At 44.6% G+C, this 27,707-nt stretch overlaps 1 protein-coding gene across 2 annotated transcripts in view; it reads right to left on the bottom strand.

Moving 5' to 3' along the window:
• Nucleotides 1-27,707, bottom strand: part of LOC142573242 (ATP-binding cassette subfamily C member 4-like) — a 495,730-nt gene that overhangs the window by 280,547 nt on the left and 187,476 nt on the right. For both annotated transcript variants that reach the window (XM_075682847.1, XM_075682846.1), the window contains 3 exons: nucleotides 25,017-25,266; nucleotides 5,171-5,287; nucleotides 5,022-5,111 (listed from right to left, as the gene is read on the bottom strand). In XM_075682847.1, coding sequence (XP_075538962.1) covers nucleotides 5,022-5,111; nucleotides 5,171-5,287; nucleotides 25,017-25,266 — 457 coding nt within the window. The remainder of the gene's footprint in view (nucleotides 1-5,021; nucleotides 5,112-5,170; nucleotides 5,288-25,016; nucleotides 25,267-27,707) is intronic.

Below are 27,707 nucleotides of genomic sequence, written 5' to 3' on the forward strand. Positions count from 1 at the left end.
TAGAAGAACCCTACCTATGTATATTGTGCCGAGGAACGCAGAAGTCACCTTGAAAAAAGACAAGTCCAGTTGTCGAAATAGTGGCTCCCGCTTTTACCTTGTTCTCGTTTTGATCTTTATTGCTGCCTCATGAGCTTGCTCACACCACCGTTACGGTTTTATCGGCCACTCGAATAAATAGAATGTAAGAAAAAAAGATCGATGCAGAGCCTTGGCTGCCTGAATGTACGCATTGAAATCCCTCTCGAACCTGGAGTTTCTATAGCTTCTCTGCAACGGACGCACGTTGTTAATGCGTTACCTAAATTCGCGGCGTTCAGTTTACGTAAACACGGTGCTATTTGTTCATACAGAATGACAAAAAAAAAACAACTTGTTTCTCCATGCCCTGAAAGCGTCTCCTCCATTTACGTAGGCGACTTACGTTAAACTTTCTACAGCCAAAAAGTGCTGATCAAAAGATACATGTACGGGGAAAAAATGTTTATTGAGCTCTAGAATATTTAATGAATTTCGCGGAGTCAGATGGTGTCTTCCATCTCCTTAGCAATGGCCGTCTGCCCCTAGTCCAGGGCTCCGCTGGATGGCGCTGCCAGCTGGGCCCGTCGGATCAGCCCTAGTTGGACGTCCTGACGGTCGCTGGAGAGCATTCCTTCCCATTGCTCCGCACTCGGGTTTGGTATTATTGGTGGTGCATTTGTTTTCTGGCAGGCCCACGTTATATGGTAGAGCGTGGGTGTTTCCTGGCACCATGGGCATTTGTCAGTGTACTGTGTGGGTTGTATTTTACTGAGGGTGTTTAAGTTCGTATATGTACCCGTCTGTGGCAGCCTCGAAGCTACGGAGTCCTCTTTAGTGAGAGAGCTATGCGGCGGGGGGCACCGCTTCCTGCTGCCCTTGTAGTGGTTTAGGATAGCCGAGTATTCTCTGGGGACTGGCTCGGTTTCCTCGAGGTCATTGGCGGAGGGTGCTCGGTATGCAGTGTATCCTCGAGCTACCCTGTCGACCTCACAGTCGCCTTCCACGTCCGTGTGACCCGGCGTCCACACTATCGTGTGTCTAACTCGTTGTTCTTTTTCTGGGTTTTGTGTGTGGTGATCTTCAGAACGGAGTATGCGGAGCGCTCTGTGACCTATTCTGCCTAACATGCAGTTTCGGCACGCTGTTTGAGAGTCGGTTAGTATTGTTAAGGACCGCCTAGTCCGACAGCCCTCCGCTGCCGCTAGAGCGACGGCCGCTTCTTCAGCCTCGACTACCGTGCAGTCCCGTAGAGATGCGCTGACGATTTCTCGCATATCCGAGTTTATCACCACCGCTACTGCGTTGGGGTTGGTCTGTCTCGTCCTTCTGGTGTAGGTGGCTGCGTCCACGTATACCGTTGTTGCCTGGGAAGCTAGTGACTATTGGATGTATTCGGCTCTCGCCTTCCTGCGTTCTTCGTGTAGGTTGGGGTCCATGTTCTTGGGAATGGGAGCCACCTTGATTGTGTTTCGTATTTTGTCCGGGATAGTCGCAGTTCTTTGGGTTTCTTGCATCTGTTCGCTGCATCCCAACTTCTGCAGAAGCTCCCTGTCAGACGGAGTCTGTTGTGGTCTGCGCAGCTTAGCAACATGTTGTGCCTCTCAGAGTTCTTCGAAAGTGTTATGAAGTCCTAGTGCCAAGAGCTTCTCCGTGGATGTCCATTGGGGTAGGTGGAGCGCGGTTTTGTATGCCTTGCGTATGATCGCGTCTATCTGCTGAACCTCGCTTTTGATTGGGTTGTAGTACGGGAGACTAGGTAACCCGGCTGATCACCAGACTCCTAACCAGCTTTAGCGTGTCTTCCTCTCGCATGCCTGAGCGTGTGTGGGAGATGCGCGTTATCATGCGAGCGACTTGTAGAGTTGATGTCTTGAGTAGAGCGAGAATGTGTGAGCAGCGTTGATCCGACTGTATCCACATGCCCAAAATTCTTATGAGCGTTTTCTCCGGTATTAGTTTTCCCTCGAAGTAGACGCCAAGCTTGAGCTCGTCGCTAGTCGGGACCGTGCGATTCTGTTTCCCTCTCCAGACTCTGAGCAGCTCAGATTTCTCGGTGGAGCAGGCTACCCCTCTTGCCCTCGCGTAGTTCTCTACGCAGGTCGCAGCCTCTTGTAGTCTTTCTTCTTTGTCTTTAAGTGATCCCGTGTTGGTCCAAATGGTTATGTCGTCGGCGCACATGGCATGGTGTATGCCCTCGATCTCTTTGAGTTGTTTCGCTAGGCCGATCATTGCTATGTTAAATTGCGTTAGTGAAATGACCGATCCCTGGGGGGGGGGGGTTCCTTTGTTGGGGGTATGCAACTTCTCCGAGCGGAGTTCTCCTAGCCCTATCGTAGCTGTTCTGTTGGAGAGGAAAGTTTTGGCGTAGCCGAAAACCCTCCTGCTGCAGTTTAGGGCGTCCAGGTCCGCTAGGATGGCTTCGTGGCCCACGTTGTCAAAGGCTCCTTTAATGTCCAATGCCATAATCACGTTCTCTCCGTTCCTGGGAACGTTGCTTAAGACTTCTTCCTTGATCTGTAATAGTACGTCTTGGGTCGACAGCTTCGCCCTGAATCCGAACATACTGTGGGGGTACAATTCGTGATCCTCTATGTATTTTTGTAGCCTTATCGTGGCCACTCTCTTGTACAACTTGCCAAGGCATGATGTGAGGGAGATGGGTCTTAGGTTTTCGATTTGTAGCTTTTTGCCCGCTTTCGGTATCATAACTACCTCTGCTTGTTTCCAATCCTCGGGGACGGTCTCCGCTGCGCAGTGCTTATTGAGGAAGTAGGTTAGTTCTGCTACTAGCTCGTCACTGAGATTGCGGATGAGTGCGTTGTTAATTCTGTCCGCACCCGTTGCCATGTTTATAGTTGTGCTTCTGATTGCTGCATAGACCTCTTCACGAGTGATGGGTCTGTCTAAGCTTGTATTTTCTCTTCCCCGGTAATCCCCTGTATATGCCACCGGGTTCGTGTCCCCGAAGCATTTGACACGCACTTTGTCCAAGAGTTCCTCGTCGGTTCCCTCGAATTGGTGGATTAGCCGGTATATTGCTTTGTTATTCTCTGCCTTCGCTTTAGTCGGATCGATGAGCGCTTTCAGGATATGCCATGTCCTAGCTGTGCTCAGAGTTCCGTTCAGGGAGTCGCTGAAGTGTTGTCAGTTCGTTCTCGCCAATTGTGCTGCGTACTCCTCGGCTTTCGTTGTAATTTCTGCTATCTTAAGTCTGAGCTTCCTGTTGTGTTTCTGCCCTTCCCACCTCTTGGTTAAGCCGCGTCTGGCTTCCCATAGCCTAAGAAGCCTGGCATTCACCTCGGGTGTCTGCGTTGTTCTTTTGACCTCCTTGGTGTGCTCGCTTTCACTCTGCTTGAGTATGTTTCCCCATTCTTCAATCGATTGGATCCATCCCTCACTGAGGTGTCCGTCGCATGCTTCTCTAAATGCGTTCAAATCAGTGATTTTGACTGTTCCTAGCTGTCGTTTAAGTCTCTCTGAAGTTACTTGGGTTTTGAGTATGTAGTGGTCGCTCCCCAGATTTTCCATCAGGTTTTGCCATTGCGCCTGCCATGGTTTTTTGATGAAGGTGAGGTCCGGACAAGTGTCGGTACTGACGCTGTTGCAAATTCTGGTCGTAGTTTCCGGGTCAGTGAGGAGGATGTAGCCTGCATTCTCTGCCGCTTCTGCTAGTGTCTTTCCTTTAACGTTAAAATTCTTGTATCCCCAGCTCTTGTCCCTGGCATTAAAATCGCCTAAGATGACTAGCGTGTTGCCCTTTGTCACTTTGCTGGCGCCTTGGAAGAGTTCTTGGAATTAGGCTTTCTTTTTTTTGGGCGGGCTGTAGGTATTTACGATAAAGATGCTGCCCCTTTCTTCTTTTTTTTTGGATAATTTCTACGATCACGTGCTCTATGTCTGTTTCGGCTATCCTATTGTGGCTTATGGCTATGATCGCTTTGTTGACTAAGATTGCCGTCCTTCCTTTTTCCTGGGTTTTGTAGCACTTCGTTGCGTTTCGTTGCGCGTCAGGAAACGGGCACCACACCAACCCTAGGAGGATACATGTACGAACTACTTTTTTATGCAAGAGTGGAAGTCAATGGAACGCACTGCAACTAAAGCGGCAGCGTGGTTCAGCAAACTTCTTTCAGGAAACTTGAGGCGCCTCCAAACGTTACACTCCGATTATCCTAGATTTGCTTTCATTGACTTGCGCGTGTGCTCAGAGTTAGGCTGGCGTTCAAGACCTGCATTCACTGCTCCCTTGAATACAACTGATAATGTGTCATCCAAAACGAAAGAGTCATTAAAATTTGAGATCGCTTCGAATATTTTAATTAGTTGTTGGAATATCTACAGGAGCAAACGCAAAGTCCACGCAATAATCACACGTTTGCGCTACATATATTTAAATCTGTCATCTGTAACAGGTGCTGATGCTTGTAAACGCGGACATCGGTGATGTGTGCTGGCTGCCAGAGGGGATGTTTCACAGCTGCCGTTGCTGCAGGGCTGCAGTTGCCTAGGCCCTAGGCGCACGGACATATTCCACACGTCTCGCTGGATCACTGCAATGCGCAAAATAGCTTGCGCCGATTCTCACTACGTGCACTGCACTCGGCATATGCACTGGCCACAGCAGTTCCTAGCTGTATCTGTAGCTGCAACTGTATTCCGAGCTGTATCTGTGAGCTCTTTAAGACACTGACGGGTGTTTGCAGCACCAATACGCTGTGTCAAACATGCAACGCACTGAATTTTGTTTTCCTGCATGCTATGCCTAGCACTGTATATATAATAACATTTAATGTAGATCGCTTATTACACTAGACATTCATTTACTCATTTTGGAAGTTACACTACAGTACTTCTACCTTCTCTAACAGTTGTCACCAGATGGAAGCAAGGGTAGCTTTGCCTGAATGTCTCGGATATCTTGCATCTGATGTCCAGCTCAGCATAACCATCGGAAACCCGACTGAGCGTCTTTCATTCCCGACGCAGCCTTTGGTGCTCACCTTGCCGCACCCCACGGGTCCAATGACGACCAGCAGCTCACCGGGCTTCACGGTAGCCGTGATGTTCTGCAGCGTCGGCTCGGGAGACGCCTGCGGCAAAAGGCGATTTCTAGCGGCGGCGCGCGTGCTGTCGGCGGCGGCACACCAACCTTTGTCCAGGACGCCGTGGCATTCTGCAGCTCCACGCGGCAGTTGTGCATCTTGGGGCGCAGCTTGGAGCCGTGCAATGCACCGGCCTGCTCTTGCTCTTCCAGCAGAAGAAACTTCTGGGGAAGGGAGAACGGGCACGAACAGGGCTTGAGAAATCGAGGTTTCTTTATTTGTCCTCAGGTTAAGGCTATTGCAATACGTGGACCCTGAGCGACGTCATTCAGCGACATTCATTCGAGAGCAGTCCAGGCAGCTGCAGGATAGGATGGCATTTAACCACAAACCTTACTTCACTCAGTGAATTCCACTGCACCACCTAGGGAACCCGTCTGCAACGAGGCCAGTGCATCCACTTCATATCGCCGTGACATCGCGACTTGTCTCGCACGTGTCAGTGCATCGATACACTTATCAAGTTGGAAACTTCGCTGGAGGCTGCGGACAACGCCCCCGGACGGAACCGTGACGTCATCCCAGGACTATAAAAGCGCTGTACTGACCGGGCAAAAGGATCATTCGAGAGCAGTCCAGGCAGCTGCAGGATAGGGCGGTATTGAACCGCAAACCTTACTTCATGCAGGTATGTGCTGAGGCATTTTGAAACGTTCTATTTGCGCGCACTGTAGCTCTTGGACTGCTCTCTGGGTGTAACTTATCAAATGAGTACAATAAAGGAGCTGGCTAAGGCAATGCCAAATTTCACTGCACAAATCGCAAAGAATCACGATGAATTAAAACGCGAACTCATCAAAGTGATTGAGGGCGAAGTGGAATCAGTGAAATCAGCAATGAACTTCATTAATCAGAGTTTTAAAGAGATCAAATTGGAAGTCGCTGCAGTCAAGTCGGACAACATTGAAATAAGAAAGGAAAACAGTTGCCTGTCAAAAGAATTGAAGAGTGTTAAACAAGAGCTGACTTCCATTGCACAACACAGTCATAATGTTAACCTGGAAATCAAAGGTGTTCCAATTAAGGCTGGAGAGAACCTCGGTACCACAATGCAAGCCATCTCTTGCTGCTTGAACGTAGAAATTAAAGGCTCAGACATTGATGTGATACACCGCGTTTCTACAAAGAATAATCAACTGCACCAAACATCATTGTCAAGCTTGCTTCTCGAAATATTAGGGACACAATCCGGAAAAAGGCAAAAAAACAAAGAATTCACACGAGTCACCTGGGTTTTGATTGCGAAGCCACCCCGATCTTTATAAATGAACATTTGTGCCATGCAAATAAAGTTCTTTTGGGTCTTGCACTGAAAGCAAAACGAGAAAAAGGCTGGAAATTCACATGGGTATCGGACGGAAAAATTCTAATGAGTAAATCTGAAAACTCACGTGTAGTCCATATCACAAGCACTGACGATCTTGCTCAGATTGTATAAAGACTTGGAATTAGCAGTCCTGGTAATGACGTTAAATGATTTTAATGGCTTATAACCTTGACGAACTTGAAGACTTGCATCGTAAGCAAGATAATTTTTCACCTTTGCACTGCAGCGTACGCAGTAGCGCAAAAAACTTTGAAAGCCTATCAGCATACTTATGGCAGCATACATTTAATTATGACGTTATAGCTATAACAGAAACATGGCTAAAAACGGGTGAAACACTCCAGCTACCGGGATATGTTACAGTGCCGCAACCACGACTGGGGACGACCCGAGGTGGAGGGGTGGCACTATTTATTAAAAGTGACATTAAATATGTTACGCTCCCTGAAAGCTCGACCTGTCAGTCACATGCCGAAATTCTATCTGTTCAATTGAAATGCGGTGTCAAAATAGGAGTCGTGTACCGGCCTCCTTCTTCAAACATGAATGATTTTGTTGCAAGCATGGAGAATATATGGCTACCCCTTATTTCCATAGATGACACTATAGTCGTTTGCGGAGATTTTAATATTGACATTTTAAAACAGAATTGTTATGATTACATGTTCTTACATGAATCACTCAATCTAAAAATGTCATTTCTTCTCGACACGTATTACAAACCACTCCGAAACTCTTATTGATCACATCTTGTGTAATTTTGAATTTAATGTATCAGCTGGTGTTTACGATGTTACCATTGCAGATCACAACCCCACGTTTCTCTTCTTACCTCGTAAATACATGTCCTCCTTGTGTGATACACGCGATAGAAGATCTTCCTGTATAAATTATGCAGAAGTACGACGATTGCTCCAATGCATAAACTTTAAGAAAGTATTTGATTTGTGTGATGTTCATACTCAATGTGAAAATTTTATTCAATGCCTCTGCAATGCCATTAAGCAATCTGCAAGGGTGTATGTGTGCCACAATTACGAGCGACCAGTGTGTCCTTGGATAAGCAACACTATACTGGAAACATTAAAGCAGAAAGACTCTTTTTACCGTAAATGGAAACACAACAAATAAAATTCATATTGCAGGGAGAGCTTTAAATACTTTAGAAATATCTCAGTTAGTATGACTAGAAAATCGAAAAAGCAATACTATACTAACCTTACTAAGAACGAGAGTGGTAATACGAAAAGGATATGGGAAATCGTAAAAGAAGTTATAGGAAAAAGCAAAACACAGAGCATTTAACCTTATAAACCATCGACACAAGTAGCTAATGATTTTAACGATTATTTTGCTAACATAGGAACAAATTTGGCTAACCAGATTTTATCTTGTATTCCCGTACCTGCCCTACCTAGAATAGTTCACAACGGCTTTCAGCTAGAAGAAATAACTCATAATGAACTTATATCAACGATACATCAACTGCATCTAAAGAAAGCGGCTGGTCATGATGGTATATGCACTAGGATTTTAAAAGATAATATAGACATCCTCTGCAGTCCCATATGCAATGTATTCAATCTAGAGTTAGCTTCCAGCTCGTATCCAGATATATTAAAAACAGCCAAAGTCGTTCCCGTATACAAGTCCGGATATTCGAACCAACCAGAGAATTATAGGCCAATTTCTGTTCTGAGTGTGGTAGACACTGTTTTTGAAAAACTAATTTCCAAGAGATTGAAGCAATTTCTATCTGAAAATGTAATTTGTCCGCAGCAGCATGGTTTTGTTCCCTCCAGATCAACATCAACAGCAGTCCTAACACTTTCGCAATTAATAAATTCTGCACTTCATCATAATAAGATAATTGTAGGAATATTTTTGGATATAAAGAAGGCATTTGATACCGTTTCTCACTTATACAATTGCAAAAACTTGAATGTTATGGCGTCACAAAGGACTCCCTAAAATTTGTTTCAGCTATTTATCCTCACGGAAACAAATGGTAGTAATGGGTGATTATTATTCTACATACAGCACAGTCACCAGCGGAGTCCCACAAGGTTAAGTGCTCGGTCCTGTGTTATTCTCATTGTACATTAATGCCCTCCCCAGTGCTCTTCAGAACTCAAACGTTCTAATGTACGCAGATGACACAGCTTTATTATTCACAGGAGACACACCTTCTGCACTGCAAACGCGTGTGACGTCCGAGTTATTAAAAATTTCTTCATGGTTCTTAGAAAACAAATTGACTTTACGTAGTAATAAGACAAAATATGTAGTTTTTTCGATCGAGGAGAAACAATGTTGACACCAGTCAAATAAATATCACGTTAAATAAAAGCCCCATCCGAGAAGCTGATTCGTTTAAATATCTGGGCGTCATATTTGACCAGCATATACATTGGGAAGCACATATTCATAATGTATGCAAGAAGGTCGCATATGGTTGTTACTCCCTCATTAAAGCAAAGCGATATTTCCCCATGAAGTACTCAACTCCCTTTATTATGCGTTTTGCCATAGCCATATTAGTTATTGTTTAGAATCATGGGGCGTGACTTACATGACATACTTACAACCTTTACAAAAACTACAGAAAAGGGCCCTGAAAATAATTAGCGCTTCCAATTATACCAATGATACATTAAATGATGTTTTTCAAACACATGTGTTATCCGTTAATGCACTATGTAATCATAAGATCTCAATTTCAGTTAATAATATTTTATGCACTAACTTTCCTATTCCCCGAAACGTCTTTTCATTTCCAACTCGCAGTACAAGACATGCTTTAAAAGGTAACCTCAACTTACCAAGGTGTTACAATGTATACGGCGAAAGGTTAATTGAATTCAGTGGCGCAAAAATTTGGAATATTTTACCCCTAGACGTAATTTGAAGCAATGTAGCAAATTCTTTTTTCTTGATAACCAGAATCTCTAACTTACTTGAATTCATTATGTACGAGTATTTTCAGAATGTTTCTTGCCTGTATAACTCATGACATGTTCCGGAACAGAGTGCTGCTAAAAACTGCGCCTGACCCGTCTTCTGTAATTTGTCACTGGACCGCAAACTAGCCTTCCCTGGCTATCGGTCCCAGGGAACCATGATTGTAACCATGATTATGTAACCATGTAACCATAACTGTATAACCATGATTATGTAAAGAAAAATATAGCACTTGCACTTGCAAAAAAAAATTCATATTTTTCCACTTCGGTTAACGGATATTTAAACACTTCTAATTCCAGGAGAGCAATAACACTTCCCTGTATTCTTTACTACGCGGACTTTTATCTCAAATAAATATAATGAGATTTCCATTACAACCTGCTACAAAATCATTTTTCAATAACATTATGACAAAATAAGCGGTGTTTGCGTAAAGAAATTTTGCATCTAAAAAGTTTTTTCAGGAAACATGATTGTTTTAGTTAAGCGAACGCACTTTGGACATTGCAACCATGTATTGAATGAAATATTGTAGAAGGAGGTTACGCAGCGGTGGAAAAGTTTCTTTTGTGTGACAAAAACAATGTGTTTCCAGAAGTCATATGTAACTTTTAAACAACCCAGCCTAGAATGCACATGGACATAGTATTTAGCGTCATTTGCCTGGCATTCTTTTGCACGAGTACTTGGCCCTTGCAGTTCTAAGCGCTTGTTTAGCAACCCTCCGTGCGTTTTGACCACTTTCGAATTAAACATTTCATTTGTAGCAAGAACTTAGTTGTTCCCGCTCTATTATGATATCTTTGATATTCATGGACTTGCTTTTCTATTAGCACGTATGTGTGCTTTAGAAATAACTATACAATTAAAGATTATTGAGTGTAGGGCTTAGCAGGCCAACACTCTAGCCACAATGGAACCACAAGGTGGGATATTTGATTATTGTTATGTTTGCTCGTAAGTTTACTGGCCAGCTGCGATAGATCGCAGCCGCTGTATTTACTCAAGTAGTCAGGTTATTCTATTGGCACAGCATTTGTACGGACACTGCAGGCGAGGTGTCCCTGCCAAGGCCGCGACGTTCGCCACGATGTCCCCCAGGCTCGACACGATCGAGTCCCGCGTGCCGTGCGCACACTCTTTTGCGGGTTTTGCGCGGCCTTTCTCGTCGCGAGGCTCGCCGTGGTGGGTGACTCCGGAAATTTGGGCCACCTGGGGGTTCTTTAGCGTGCACCTAAATCTAAGTAAGCGGGTGTTATTGCATTTCGCCCCCATCGAAATGCGGCCGCCGTGGCCGGGATTCGATCGCGCGACCTCATGCTTAGCAGCCCAACACTATAGCCACTAAGCAACCACGGCGGCTGATAATTATAAGCGGACTATACCGGGTGATTCGTGTTAACAATTAAAGACTTTTAGGTTGTCTGTGGCATATATTCTGTGGCTAATCTACTTATAGAGCTGTATTACTCGAAGAGGCAGACAATACTTACGCTGGAAATTTGGATGCATAGTCGACTACTTAACAAGAGTTTAGTAATTATCTTTCCAACTAATAACATTAGCGGACATCTTGCAATACACAAATTGAGCACGTGATTTCACTGGACACAATAACTTGAAACGAATCTTTAAACTAGCAGTCAAAGATGAGAAAAGTGCAATGAAGCTTGAGGTAAAAGAGCACTGTTGTTTCATTTATTTTTGCACAAGACTTCTTTTTATGCACTGAAGCTCTAAAGTTACCAGAACACGTAAGCATATCGTCGCAAACTTTGGGAATGCATATCTCAAAACTGGTGCCATACCAGGGTGACTACCAAGTTGACATTTTGGAATTCCCTGAGTTTCATCTTAAAAGTTTTTGTGCGCAAACAAACAGGGACGAAGAATAGGGGCATTCGTCCCTGTTTGTTTGCGCACAAAAAGTTTTAAGATGAATCTGTTCCAACTAGGCCGACTCGCAGTTATGCTTCCCTGAGTTTTCCGTGTTTTCCCTGAGTGCCTTTGACAAATTCCCCCAGTGACAAAGAACTTTGTTTTAGCACAATGCGTTGGCGGGCTAGTTGGTGCGAATCTATGAATACTTTGTTTAGCGCAAAACAACAGACACAAGAAAGACGACAGGACAAGGCGCTTTGTCCCGTGGTCCTTCTTATTTCGGTTGTTTTGCGCTAAACAAAGTATTCATGAACTTTGTTTTATGCCAAGACGGGCTGACACCATGTCGCCTGAGGCTTTCACTCTCTAGTAAGCATGTTAAAAATAAAAAAACGACTTAATACAGTTTGAATAGTAAGTAGTATTGTTTATTTCATTTAAAATGGAAAACTGAGGGAAAGTGTGAGTGAAGTGCAAAACAAATAAAATGTGTCCGAAAAGAAATGGTAAAGACCATTGCAAGTCGAGTCGAAAATTTTCAAATACGAAAAAAATAGATGCATGCACAAGCAAAAATTTTCGAAAATCGGCTATTTCTATCAACGGATAGCACGCTCATTGGTATGAGGCCCGAACTTTGTCACAAGTAAGATTTGCTCTCAGCAGCTGGAAAGCCAACCTCAACTGTCCTGACATACTCTCAGCCAACGCACGATGTCTCAGCGCTGCGTTTCGCTGCTTTAAAAAGTTTATTTTGGTTTGGATGAGGGTCACCTGCATCTTGGCGTCAGCCGACACTTTGCTTTTCGAGCTCAAGCTCCTTCGAAGAAGCGGTGGCAGACTTCCTTCCTTGTTCAGTGCGTCGGTGTTTTCTATTCTCGCCCTCCTTCCGCCGCGCGTTCACCCCACGGACCATTTTAAGCACCCTCTTGATCAGTTGTTCTGTCAACGTCTGATTTTTCGGATTCCCTAGAGGCTGCGAAAACTTTCGAAAAATCGGGCAGTCCGAAAAAAATAATACATGTTTTTTACTACCCTTAAGAGCTCAAATGGCCAAGGCACGTACAAAAAAGCTCTGAGGGCCTACCAGTACAATTACTAGGCATATCGGTGCTCGTACTGGGACAGGAGACGGCGGGTGCACGTGTGTATAATTAGGGAATACGTCCTGCATTACGTGCCAATTGCCCGTTCGCATGCCTGTTAAGCTTCACTGCAATACCTCAGGTGTGCTGCGCCGCGTAAAATTTCTGCACTGAGGTGAAGCTGCTTTTCGGGAACCGGCATTCGGGAGGATTACAGAGAGGAAGCCAATCGGGAGGATTACAGAGACCGAGTCGGTGCCATTGCACATAGCGGCGAATTCTTTCAATGAAAAACGCGACGCTCAACGGCAAGAAGCCTAATAGTGAACATCGAGGCAGCTAGGCCTAGCGTTGCCGCAGTGGTGGCTACGGCTGCCAGGGGATCTGCGTGCGAAGGCGCCGGTTCGAGGCAGCGAGACAATCAAAACGGTAGCGGTTGTGGCTTTGACTATTGGCGTTTCGGACCTGCGGTCGCGGCAGAAAGTCCGGAAAGTCGGACGGCGAAGGGTTCATGCGTCCTAAATTTTAGACGTTCTCATACATTGACTCTAAGGAGTACGTGGTGGTGCTGCGAAGCTGCACGCATTATTGGGCACGTCCCAAAAATCAGGCGTCCGGATAACCATCGTCGATTCTACACTGGGAACTCCTCCATCCGACGACACAGCGTCAAACAAAACTCGTTGCGATTCCTCTCTTTTACTTGAGCCGGCATTACAGCGACTTTCATTCCCTTTCGATAAAATGACAGCTAGTTTGCCATGATAGAAGCACGAGTTCCCTAAGGTTTCCCTGAGTATATCCAGACTATTCAAAATCCCTGGGAATTCCAAATTTTCGCGGTATTACCGGTCGGTAGACACCCTGCATGCACAGAATGCGCCCTCATAGATAAGACTTTCAAAGTCTCCTTGAAATCGTAAATTGCAAAGTATGCCGTAAAGCAATTAGTTCGAACGATAATTAACAAAACTTTGTTAATTAGCAAAATATTTATTGGCGTTTCTAGTGCTAATAATATCGACCTCTGAAATTAATCTAATTGATGTAGTAGAATTGTACTGCATGTCACGTGTGATGTTTTAAAAATTGTGTTAAAGATAAAAAAACATATATTACGTTGATATTGTGTCGTGATTTATTGTTTTATTACAGAGAACAGACATCGCTCACTTTTACTTCTGTGCGGGTAAAAACATTGTTCTGTATGCGCCATTTTCCAGTGCTCTGGATTGTCTGCAGCGCGAGCAATGACACTGTTGCACATTCTTTCTATTCCGTGCTTTTACCTTAATTAAAATAATTGGTATTTGCCAATTCGCGTCTATAAATGACAGCTCTCCACAAAAATTTGCACCTGTACATGGAAGCAGCTCTGCGTCTTTCTTTGCAAATGACTTCAAAAAACATATCAGTGACAGCGATTGACTTGCCTCGCCGCATCGTGCTGTGTCAGCGCATGATACAGATGGTTGTGTAGACTAGTTGCGCATCCTATACAAGAAATTGCAAAGCGAAATGCACTGCCCAAAACAAAACATACTTTGGCAATAAGTCACAATTCAACTAACAAAAACAACTAGTTACAAAGCGCATTAACAAATACATATGCATATACAGCCAAAATAGAAAGACAAGAAACAAATTAACAATATGTGCACTACAGACACTGGATTTGCAGAGTTGTGCATGTACAAGATGCATTGGTAAGAAAATTACTAAACCACAGAAGAGACCATTTACAGAAGTGACCATGAATTGCAGAAGAGTACAAAGCTCTCAAGTGCCCGATGCCTTGAGCAATTTAGGCCGTATATATTTAAGCATCACTAAGCCGTACTTTCCCAATAACGCTTTCGTCCATCCACCTACTTCGATACGAGTACAAGCTATTCCTGCGCCGTCATTCACGGTCACAGTGGCCCTTGTCTAACCGCCGCCTTGACGTAGTACGTGAACTTATAGGAGCGCTAAATCCTCGTACATGGTGGCTCTTTGAATCACGTGCGCACTACGTAGTACGCATCCCAGTGTTTAACTCAAGCCTCGTGAGTTTTCAGTATAGTGGATAAAAAAGTGAATGGCTCGTCGAACAGCAAAGATGCCGAATAGGACGGTCACGGACAACGGCAACGCAAATGCGGAGGAACGTTAGTGAAATTGCTGTACGTCTACAAATGCTCGTTCTCCACCAAAATGCATAGATGTGACCGCGGCGCTGCGTCCTTCCTGTTAGATGACTTTAATAAGCCAAAGAACTACTGGGGTCCGCACTTCTCAAGATTTCCCTTTGGCGGGTGTCCTTGCTTATTGTCCTTTCTAGTTGCGCCCTTTTGAATAGGAATCCGTAGTCCTCAGTTCTGCTATTGTTTCTGAGCCGCGCCATGGTTAATGCATGCCTGATCACATTTCCTGTAGTTATTTCCGCAGGACTTCCGCCAAATGGCTGCACTGAAAGCTACGTTTCTTCTGCTAGGAATGAAGAAAAAAAACATTGACCAAGTGTAAATGCAAAATTTCACTTTTATCCTCAATTGAAAAGGATCCCCTCAAATATATGAGCTTGAGCTGATGTCATTTCTGTTCAGAGTCTTTGATTTAGCGTTGCGTTCGTTGTGCCTATATAACTATTTCACCAGCTGGGAAGTATACTGAGTAGTTCTCACTTAGGAATATTATTTGTGGAATCCATCATGGCGCACGGAAATTAAGTCAGTACCTGTGAAGTAGCAGCTCACTTGTCTCGTTCTTAGCATACAGCGCTGAAATCAAGCAAACCAATTCGAATTTGCAGTCACAGGCCAGAGTGGTTATGCGGGAACTGCTTAGTGTCCTATTGGCTGCCAGTCTGCCCTTACGGCCGTTCGGTGGCGCATTCTTAAAAGGTTGCGAGAAACTTTGCAACTTCAAGCAAAAGGTTACAGCACTTACTTTCGACAGTTAACAACTGTTTGCTCTCCATTTACTAACTTGTTATTTGATCACTTGACAATGGTTACACCGTGCCTGGCGAGTAATTTGCTGCGCTGGGTGATTGTAGCACCAGTGCAACATTTAAACGAACTGTAGTCCTTTGGATAATTTCGCATTAAAAGTTAGCTGCTACTTCATGGCACAGAAGAGCGTGGATATAAGGAAGAAATGTATGCCTATAACAATATTTATCAACATAAGGCGTGTTTCAGCTAAGTTTCGCGTCGGCCTTACGAGAGTGAAACCTTAAACGAAGTATTGGCTACCGTCTTCTTCAGCAGCTAACAGTACTTTCACTCTTAGCTTACGTAATGGCCTTTAAGGTATCGGTTTAAACGAAAAATATTCAGTGCACAAGTCATACAGCCTATTGACAAATATCCAAATAATTTCTTTACGTGATGGTAGCTGTCATGGTTTCAATTTTTGCAGGGTGCAAAGACACCGCGCGATATTTCAAAACAGTATTACGCGATATCGGTCTTACGCGCAAAGACATTGTAGCCTCACACATAAATACAATCAAAGGTGATTATCATCACAGGTGATTTCAATTTACCGGGAATGAATTGGACCAATATTTTGCACAACAGCTCTGACGCGAAATGTGCCGAATCACTATTGTTTATGTCATTTACTTTCTCTCTAGACCAGTTAGTTTCCGAGCCGACTAGAATAGCTGACCCGTCATGTTCTGTGCTTGATCTGATGTTCGTAAGCAGCGTATTTCAACATAAGACATAAGACGTTGAAAATGGCATTTCGGACCATGAAATTATTGTATTCTCCTGCTAAATTTTTTGAAACCGCGAACGCGTTAAGCCATCGATTGCTGTTATCAGGGATTCCTCAAAAGCGGATGACAATGCTACCTCAGAATATTTGAACGCCTGCATTCTGCAGTTTTCACTACTTCATTACTTCATGACGTAAATGAATTATGGTTACATTTTAAGCATATTGCACATTTTTTCCCAATAAAACTACATTCCCTCCAGAAAGAAACGAGTCAACAGAGAACATCCTTGGGTTTCTCGCTAAATAATACATTTAAAATGAAAAATTAAAAGGAAGCGCCGAAAGAAAACGACAAGTCACCCTCAAGATCTCATACGCTTGCTACAAGGTAAGATCCAAACGGCCAAGGCGCATTTTTTCACTGTTACTCTGCCTTCTTATATGACGAATAAACAACAAAAATTCTGGCGCTACCTATCGATGAGCGGCACACCGTACCGCAGAATACTGTTTCAAACGAGACTGTTGTTCAGCCTGACGTAATAGCAAGCAAATTTAATTATTTTTTTTTTCAATCTGTATTTAACAGAGCTACCTTCCATGGTATCAGTTCGACAATCCAATGCCTGAAATAGATATCGACCAAGAAGGAATTTTTCGACTCTTGCAAAAACTGGATGTAAAGAAACCCTGTGGCCCTGACCTTATATCAAACGCATTTTCGCAAAAACATGCAGTTTAGACGTCAAAATAATGATACGTCATTTACAGGCGATCTTTCGAAACTTCAGTGATACCTGATGACTGGCGAATGGACAAAGTAATACCTGTGCACAAATCTGGCTCTAAACTCGACGTAAGTAACTATAGACCTGTTTCATTAACATGTGCATCCAGTAAATTTTTCGAACATTTTATTTTTAAGGCCATAATATTGCACTTAGTGAATAATAACGTACTATACAGACAGCAGCATGGATTCCGTTCAGGTCTAAGTACTATTGCTCAGTTAGCTGAGATAAGCCATGATATAGCTCCCGCCATAAATAATAGAAGCCAAATAGATGTCATTTATTTAAGTTTTTCAAAGGCCTTTGATGCTGTTCCTCATCCAGATCTTATTACTAAACTAACTGCCGTTGGTGTACACGAGAAAACAGTATCATAGATCAAGAACTTTCTCAAAAACAGAAAGCAATGCGTAGCTATGAGTGACATTATGTCTGGTTACATCAATGTTTTTTTCTGGTGTACCACAAGGCTCGGTTCTTGCGCCCCTCCTATTTCTGATCTACATAAATGATATTCGTTCATGCGATCACCCGCTTATTCAAACGCGTCTATTCGCCGATGATTTGGTAGTGTACCCAACAGTGAATACCAGAGAAGACAAGGTAAAACTAAACGATTCGTTAGCTGCAATATAAAATTGGTGCAACAAATGGGGGATGAAACTGAATGCAACAAAAACTACATGTACCTCTTTCACACAAAAGAAAAAAGGCGCTTCAGTTCACATACACAATAAACAATATACCACTAAAAAAATTCGATCAGGTCACATACCTCGGTATCACCCTTACAACGAAATTAAATAGGAAAGCTCAAATAAATAACATATTGTCACGTGGTGGTGACGTTGAAGAACACAGTAGCAATACTGTGAACGACAAAACTAACTTTTATTGCGCGAACCTGTGCCCACAAAACAGGCTACACTTATAGCACAACGATAGCGTCGAACGCGGTCGGCGATCGTCGAAAATCTGATCAACGGATCAAGCGGGTCGGCTTTTATACATCAATTGTCGAAAGTTCCAGACTGATCGTTGGGACCCGCGTGCCTTCCACAAAGTTCTACACCATTCGCGTCATGCGATGAAATCAGATAACATAAGGTTCGGCGACAACAGACGCCGGATAGAAGCATGGATAACTTTCCAGAAACTTCGTATACATGCAGGCGCGTCCCGCGCTGTGCGATAACTTTTGTCAGGCGGCGAAACGTGGTCGCTCGATAAAGATAAGTACACGTGCAAATATATGACAAGGCGCAAGGTAAATTACATTTCTTGAGAAGAAAACTTAGAAACACACGTCCTAGTGCTAAATTAAATCCATAAACAGCCCTGCGATGAATAATATGACGTTTCGGAACTGCGCACGGGCTCCTTGTTCGCTGAGTTGGGCAGGAAATCGTCGTCGCTTATATAGCCAGCACGTGACCTAACGAACATGCGGAAATGGCAGGCTTAGTCCCTGGTGAAAAGCGATGTGACGTCGAACGAGACCATGGCGTCATCTTCACTCAGCATGATGTCCTTTATCTTTGCTACAAATGCGGATGAGTTTTCGATGTGCGTCGAGGTCTTACCGGCAAGAAGGCTCAACACCTGGTGAAGGTAGCCCGATAGTCGGTAGAGCGGAGATCTGGTGAAGTCGACGATAGGACGAAGTGCGACGTCAGGCTTGTGGACTTTTAGCAGGCCGTAGCTTGCAGGGGCTGATCCATTCGTGCAGAGTAAACGGTGACAGAGACCCACGTGGTGTGGAGGGACCAACTTGAACAGCCTGGTCAGTAATTTTTGGAGTTTGGTCTGTAGTCTGCTAGTAGGGTCATAAGCCAGAGGAGCGTACGTATATGATGGTCTTCGAGAAGGGTCAACATCTCCTTCTTGTAGTCGTTCCTATCTAGCAGGACCGCAGCGCTGCCTTTATCGGAGGATAGAATGGCGATGCTACTGTTATTCCGTAGGCTTCGAATGGCTTGCTTCTTCACTACCAATAAATGCGTTCTTGCACCGTGTCTCCGCATACCGGAAAGCACACCAATCGCATGGCTGCGGGCTTCTTCTTGCACCTAAGAGGGAAGTTGGCTGACCACACGTTCGACTGCACAAACCAGATCTCTTGGCCTTGGTGGTGTGTCCGTGTTGAAATTTAACCCACGGTACAGTACCGCAGCCTCTTTCTCGGTCGGTGTGTACGAAAATAGGTTGATGACGTCTTGTGCCACATCCGGGTGGAGTGCCTGTAGTTTCCTGTCTTGTAACGTTCTATGAAGCCATTATCTCATGGTTGCCGTGTAGTTTGCATGCAGCTGCACCTCTGGGAAGTCCTCTGGGATCAGATGCTCAAGCTGCCGACGTGCAAAAAAGTATGCATTTCCAACTTTCGCATTTTTTTCCGGCACTCAAGAATACGCGTTTGTACCAGCTTCCGCTCAGCCTGACGTATAATCTGGTGGCCCCATGACGTCGTGACTGGTGTTCCTAATCGCAGACTCTCGGCGTTAAGTCCTCCCGTTTACCAGTGAGGTTGAAGCCCAGGTGCTTCATGAACGCTGCTACCTTTGCAGCGACCGAAACAAATCGACGTGTATTCGTAACGACGTCGTGTCCATATGTACTCTGGTAGGTAACGTAATCAAGGATTCGACGAAAGTTCGTCTGGTCAGGCATGGAAATGAAGGGGATCACCGTCACTGACCAAGTCTGATGAATAATCCGACGTTTCGGAACCGCGTACGGATTCCTTGTTCACTGAGTTGGACAGGAAATCGTCGTCACTTATATAGCCAGCACGTGAGGTAACGAACGTGCGGAAATGACAGGCATAGTCCCTGGTGTCCAGTTCATCGTAGCTGGCGTCGACTGAATTATTAGCTCACCGCTCTACCGAATATCGGGCTACCTTCACCAGGTGTCCAGCCCTCCTGCCGGTAAGACCTCGGCGCACGTCGAAAACTCATCCGCATTTTCATTTTAAACAAAGATAAAGGACATCACGCTGAGTGAAGATGACGGCACGATCTCGTTCGAAGTCGCATCGCTTTTCACTAGTGCCCCAGTGGATCTGGCAGTAGCCACGTGCAAAGAAGCCCTAGAAGCAGACAGTGGTCTTCCTGGTCGCACGCCCTTCGACGTCCCCAACCTGGCCAGCGCCTACGGTTTTGTCTAAGCAACACGTATTTTTCTTATGGTGGCAGCTTTTATCAGCAAACACCTGGCACGGCGATCGGAGCGTCAATATCGGTCACCACGGCCAATCTAGTAATGGAAGGCTTGGAAGGAAAGGTGCTGGCCACAGTCAACGCGGCACCTAAAGTTTTTTATCGCTACGTGGATGACTGCTTCTGTATTTTGAAGAAGCAAGACATCCAACATTCCCTGGACTGCCAGAACGCCCAAAATGCGCACATACAATTCACTGTTGAACACGAGAGGGTAAACTCGTTGCCTTTCTTGGATGTACTGGTTCGTCGGGATGGGGGCGCTCTCGCCTTCTCAGTATATAGGAAGCCTACACACGCAGGTCGTTACCTCGTGTTTAATTCTTGTCATCCTGACGGCCACAAGACGTCCGTAGTATCGTCCCCGATAACACGCGCCGTACGCGTCTGCTCAGGCGACGATGATCTGAAAGGGAAATTACGGACGATCCACCCTGATTTAACCCGCAACGGCTACCCTAGTCGTTTCACATGCAGGACCGAGAAGCGGATATTAGATCCTAGCTAGGGGAACAACACGACAATCTGTGCACGTGCAGCCATCACTTACGTCCAAGGAGAATAAGTGAGGCACTCTCACGCGAATTTTCAAAATACGACTTGTGCATTGCCCACATCCCGACCAGCAAGCTCCGGAACAAGCTAATGAATGTGAAAGACAGGTTACATGTTGAATCATTCCGGTGAGTTCTGTATAATATACCATGCGCTCATTGCCACAAAGTATATATTGCCGAAACAGGGAAGTTCTCCAGACGACGCAAGGAACATAAACGTGACGTAAGAAATAATAGTCACACTATGAACACCATTGGCGAGCATGCGCAGGAACATAATCACAAGGTTGACTGGGACAATGCCACTGTTGTTGCCAAAGAAAAAAACATGTCATCCCGACGGCTTCTAGAATCTCTAATCATTCAATCGACGCCAGCTACGATGAACTGGACACCAGGGACTATGCCTGACATTTCCGCACGTTCGTTACGTCATGTGCTGGCTATATAAGCGACGACGATTTCCTGTCCAACTCAGTGAACAAGGAACCCGTGCGCGGTTCCGAAACGTCGGATTATTCATAAGGCTTGGTCAGTGGCGGTGATACCCTTGATTTCCATGCCTGACCAGGCGAACTTTCGTCGAACCCTTGATTACACGGAATTTATTTGGGCCCCGCGCAAGAAGTATTTAACCGACCAACTCGAACACATACAGAACATTACATTGAGATTTATAGATTCACAATATTCGCGTCAAACAGGAATTACGAACCTGCGCATCAAGGCTAACGTTCAACCACTGGCTCCAACGTCGAATGATTTCCAGATTAAAATTTCTATACTTGCTTTATCACGTCTTCTATCGAATACCACAACCAACATACATTGAAGCGCCATTCAGACTATCTGCCCGAACGAATCATAATAAATCAATACGGCACCATCCAAGCCATAATAACACTCACAAGTACTCGTTATTCCGACACGTCATTTCCCATTGGAACTAGCTACCCTCTAGAGCCGTATACTGCCCATCTGCCAACGCATTTATTGACAGTATTGAGAATCTAGAATTCGAAGGGTGATAAGTAACTGAAGTTACCAGTATTTCATATGCAGCCTCTTGTCGATGCATACTTATGGTAAACGTTGTTTTTCCTGTTTCACGAACGGCTCATTTAAGCAGAGTGTATGTATTTATTGAGTATGTTCATTTTTGTGCGTGCTAATGCTGTTTGTTTGGATACAGTAGTTTCACTTTTTTCTCTCTTTTTTTGACTGTGTTCCATGTTGTGCCCACTCCTGCATGGGCGCGACGAGGGCCTGCGAAATAAAAACAAAATAAATCGAAGACAATGAAAGGCCTCGAGCAACGAATATAGAGCTAATTCAACGACTTTGGCTTTCACTTTCGTCGACCTATCTTGACTGTTGAAGCAAGGAAGCCAATTAAGCCATGGGATATGCGATAAATAGCGCATGACAATTTTCTAAGCTCCATCAGCGTTTTTGCTCTAACCCGTAATGAGCGAGTGTAAGAGAGAGTGTAAGAGGGTGGTTGAAGATTGTTATGCAGAAGAACAAAGGTAACGATCAATAGCAGGGCGAGGCAAAAACAGTTCAGAATGGCCAGTGAGCCTCTAGAGTCTGTGAAGGAGTACGTATACCTAGGTCAATTACTCGTGGGGGACCCTGATCCCCCACGAGAAGCAAATTTACAAAAGAATAAAAATGGGTTGGAGGGCATGCGGCTGACGTTGTCAGACCTTGACTGGAAGCTTATTATCATCATTAAAAAGAATGGTGTACAATCAGTGCATTCTACAGGTGCTAACATATTATGGGGAAGAAACATGAAGACTTACAAAGAAGATCGAAAACAAGTTAAGGACCGCGCAAAGCGATGGAACGAGGAATGTTAGGCGTAACATTAAGAAACAGGAAGAGAGCGGTTTGGATCAGAGAGCGAGCGGGGATAGCCGATATTCTAATTGACATTAAGGGGAAAAAAATGGAGGTGGGCAAACCATGTAATGCGAAGGTTAGATAACCGCGGACAATTACGGTTACAGAATGGGTGCCAAAAAAAGGGAAGCGCACTTGAGCATGGCAGCGAACTAGGTGGGGTGATGAAATTAAGAAATTCGCAGGCTTTATTTGGAATCGGTTGGCGTAGGACAGGGTTCATTGGAGATCGCAACGAGAGGCCTTTGTCCTGCAGTGGACATAAAATAAACTGCTGCTGCTGCTCGTGGCAATTTTTCAAGTCTCGCGCACATTCCTTGCAACACGGAAGAATTATTTTTTTATAGATACATCACTGGTTCCAATCAGAGCATTTAGCCACAGGCAGCAAGTAAAACAAACTTACGTAAGCACAAACAGGAAGAAAGGGACGCTAATTGCGGCTAAACAGTTTTATACAATATTGAACATACAACTTTACAAGAGTGAGATTGCAAATTCCCGCGGAATGTGTAACGGTTAGTGATGGAAACAAGGCTGCCAGGAAGATCGCTCGACAGTGCAATGCTTTGTGACAACGTTGACGAATTAAAATCTTTGGTTCTACTAAATGTTCGCGCAAGAACGAGATGATAAAGGAGACGCCTTGAAGTACATAGTGTGGTTGCAAGGGGCAATTTGTCTTGTGTTGCGCCATGAAAGTATTTGTGTATCAGACATAACAGAGGGTTTGTTCTACGGATATATTATGTTTGAAGAGATAAGTCTACTTTAATGTGAGTCACACTGGGTTGCCGGTCGTAGTTACATGAAATGAGTCTAGCGGCTCTGTTTGTAATGCTTATAACAATTAAATTAGGTAATCGCAATGAGTTGACCAGATTAACGAGATGAATTCAAGCTGCAGACGAACGAAGATCTGTGCTAGCGAGTGTAAGTGATAAGTGCCTGTGTAAGCAAGTGCTAGTGGTGTAAACAACCCTGCGTTTGGGATGCCTTGACGCATATACTCATGATAGTTTTCTATGAGAGATGAGACGTGAGATTTAGGCCCAAGTACTTATATGACTGCGCCCAAGCCACTAAAGCGTTTTTATTCAGTAGAAAAATTTAGAATTTGACTCTCTACCACAAAGTGAAACTACTTTGAACTTTGACGAGTTGAGGGTAATTAGCCAATTACAACACCAAGAATAGATTAGGTTAAGATCGTTTTGCAGGCAGATGTCGTCATCGGGGCTTTCAATAGCTCTACATATGATGAAATCGTCGGCAAATAGCCGCATATCGGAGGAAATTTTACAGGGTAAGTCACAAATGTACATTAAGAAAAGCAGAGGACCCAAAATACTACTTTGTGGCCCGCCAGAAGTTACATCAGAGAGAGAACAAAAATTTGCTTCTGGTAACTGCGTACCAAGTCTCAAAATATTTTGAAGCCAAGCAGCTATGACACTAATAAAACCACAGCAGCTGTCAGCACGTAAATATATTTGCATATTTGACAATGAACTTTACAACTTCTCGATTGGACCCTTTAATTTTAAAGGAAAACTGCCTGAATCATATTTGTTGTTAATTATCTAAGCGCATAGTTGAAATAATCGGAGCTGTTCAAGAGGACCGTGAACGATGCTAAGTGGATTGCATTATCGAAGCACAAACATGTTTTCTCTTTTTAATAAACAGCGGAACATATCGGGCGCACATTTTAATGCAACTGCACAGCGCGTTAAATATAACAACGATTTTACCTTTTTACCTAAAGCCATGTTTCGGAACCTAGTGATAAAATGTTTGTGTTCAATTCCATATTCATCAAAAAGGCGTAGAGGTAGCAGTGACGATTTACTTCTTTTTCCGCTGTTTTGTTATTTATTTCGTTTTTCTTCGAGGCATCACAATGATAAAGCGAAGTTCTTTTGGGCAAAATTTCTTGGTAAAGACGCAAGAAAAACCCAAGCCAATTTCTCCTCATATTCATTCGCTTAATATACTCGAGGACATGTTTACATAACATCTCTGGTTTTAAGATTCTAATAATGCTAGACATCTGACTTTCCCAAGCCCGGCACTGACAATGGTAGATTCTGCAGTCATTAGCCTCGTGGAGCCATCTTCGCGCGTCAGTTACGAAAAATGCTTAGTCTTTGAGGCTTTCCATGTAGCATCTGTCTATAATTGCTGATGTGGTAATGGAAAGCCATGGAAGACAACGTTGGTACAAAGGGGCTCCGTAAACACAACAAGAACGCGCAAAACATTTACATATCGCCATGAAGAGCAGCAAGTGACAAGACAGAGTGAAATCCATACGACAACCGCAGGGCTTCACTATTGGAAGTTTTATGGAAACGCATCACATATGCCGCGAATTGCAGTTCTGGGTTAGCCAGAACTGAAATTCCAGCCACTTTAATTAGATGAGGAGTCGAAAGCGACACAGACCTGCAACCTCTTGAGAGATATAAGCGTCTCGGCGCCCTGTCCAACTCCGAAGGGGAAGTAGAGAGTCATGGCAAGCCGCAGGCTGTTGAACAGCGACATGCTGACGAACACGCATTCCGACGTGAGCGTGTTCCCGAGAAGCGCGAACGTGACGAAGCACAGGAACAGCACCAGCTTGGATGACATGAAGAACATGCCCATGTTCACGGCACGAAGCACCGACGTCTGCTGGATCTTGCGCACCTCGCGTCTACCCCGGAAAAAGAAAGGGGAGGGGGGGGGGGGAATGTTTGATCATCCCACAAGTGGCGAGGCCTCTAGATCAAATCAGGTGATCCGTGTGGCAACGTAGTTGCCACACGGATCACCTGATCACCTGATCACCTGATCACCTGATCACCTGATCACCACACGGATTAAAAGGCTAGAAAATGGCGTGGCACATGATAAGTGAGCCTTTCGCCTGCAGTCAAGTATCTATCTCCATGAAATATTTTTTTGAGTTACTAAATTTTTGAAACATCTCTTAGAATACACAGGCTACGATGGGCAAGGGCTGGCAGCCTCACTTACGCGCCCTTCTATGGCTGTGGCTTCTCCACAGCGACTTAGAAATTTATACTACACACATAAAGAACGGCATTCAACAAGAGCGGACACTCCCACAAAGTCCATCGGCCAAATAGACTGCAGCACACCAAGCGGATGGGATTCACTCCTTCCGGTTTTGGCCGCACGTGTTGGGAACGCTGTAGCTGTAGCTGGCACGCGGCTGCGCTACTCGGCACCCTTTCCTTTCTTCTTTGCTTCTGCAGCTCAATTGCGCGCGTTCGTAGTGCGGAATCGTTTATTTTATTAAAAGGATTGCGAATGATAATTACAAGCATCCATCGAATCTCTGCCACGTGCAATTTCATAAAGTAGACTCAAAACACCTTGAAAATGAGGAAATGTTTATTTTGCTCTATACAAATGCTCGTTCTGGGCTTTTTGTACGCTCATCCAACATTTTGGCACAGGTAAGCAGCAGCATTTCCCGTACGAGGCTCCACCGGATGGCATCAGCTGAAAAAAGTAAATTATAAACATCTGTCTTCTATGGTATTTACCCCTTATAGGAATATTGCGTGCAGAGGGTAAACGTGCAAAAGTGGTGAATGGGCGACATTACAAACAAAAACAGTTAGCTTTTATATATATGGCGTCGAAAATACGCGACTCATTTCAAGCCGTACTATAGGTTATTAAGAAAACATTTGATTTCCAAGCATTCCCTTAATCTCGGGCATTATTTCCTGAACTGTAAGAGCCCAAATGTACGGGCGACTGCGCGTTTCCAAACCAACTTCACCTCAGCCGACGCGATAGAGCGCTACATACACAGAGGTGGCCACAACCCAGGCTCTCCGCAAGCCCCCACATTACACGCTCACAGAATTCCTTCTACTCGCACTCAAGAGAAATGCATGGATGCAAAGCCTGTTTTCAGTCGTATTTCCGTGTAATTGGTTTTTCGAGTTCGTAATTTCCGAGTTCTTGGTTTTTGAGCTCCTCAGCGTTAGCTATTGCGCGTCCTGCCGGCGCGAGCAACATGCTCAAGTGGCATGTTGGCAATCGCTGTTGGCAGTGGCATACACTTGGCAATCGCTCGTTGCGTCTTCGGCAAGCGTGAGTACCGAAACAAGGTATGTTGTGCTGCCATAAAAAGTGTCACAAACGTGTCTCACTAAGATTCAGTACATGCCAAACTAACTGTAACCACGGCCGGCTTGCTTTTTTGCTAACTGCATCACAGCCCCAGGTGCAGCGAGCGTGCCTCAAAAGTATCCCAAAACGTAACGAAATTAATTACAATAATTTTGGAGGTCAGAGAATGCGTCAACAAGCTTCTGCCAGTAAGATTACGTACGCGCTAAACTAACTGCGTCACACGGCCGAGCTGCTTTTCGGTAAGTGCGTCCCAATGCCGGGTGCCGCCTATGTCCACGAAGATTATCCCCGAAAGTAACGAGATTAGTCACAATAATGATCGGGTGCGTGAAAGCGCCAAAACTGTCCCGGTAATAGTCAGCACACGCAGAACTGCGTCACACGACCGAGGTGCGTTTCGCTAACTGCGTCACAAAGGAGCGTGGGGCGAGCGCGACCAAAAACTACCGAAATAAGTTGTTATAAAGTTGGGATTCATAGAAAGCGTCGCAAACATTTCCCAGCACGATCCATTAAGCCAAAATACTACGTCAGGACGGCCGCGCTGTTTTTTACCTAACTGCGTCACAAGTCGCCGTTCCGCGCCGTTTCAAGCCAACATTGCTTGAAATGTGTCGCAGAGTGCCAAACAAAATTTCTCACCTTGCCGTAGTCCAATAGTGCAGCGGTGCCGTGCCAAAGTGGAGAAGGAACGCAGGAATACGCCCGGAGCCAAACAGACGCGCTACATCCAAAAGAGACGGGTCGCCGAACAAGCGAACTTCACACGCGCGACCGCCCGCGCTGGCTTTGGTCTGGCGCGGGCATCCGTCGTGCTTGTTCTTAGGTGGCGCAATAAAAGTAACACGCAAAATATAAGTTCACTTATACGCAAATCTGTTTGGTTTGAGTGGGAAAGAATAAAAAACAAAAGTTGTCTGTAAGCTCATTTCTCGTTGTATTTTTCTTTTTTTTTTTGCGATGCTCGCGTGAACTAACGGA

This window comes from Dermacentor variabilis, chromosome 2 (genome assembly GCF_050947875.1).
Source record: "Dermacentor variabilis isolate Ectoservices chromosome 2, ASM5094787v1, whole genome shotgun sequence".
NCBI lineage: Eukaryota > Metazoa > Arthropoda > Arachnida > Ixodida > Ixodidae > Dermacentor > Dermacentor variabilis.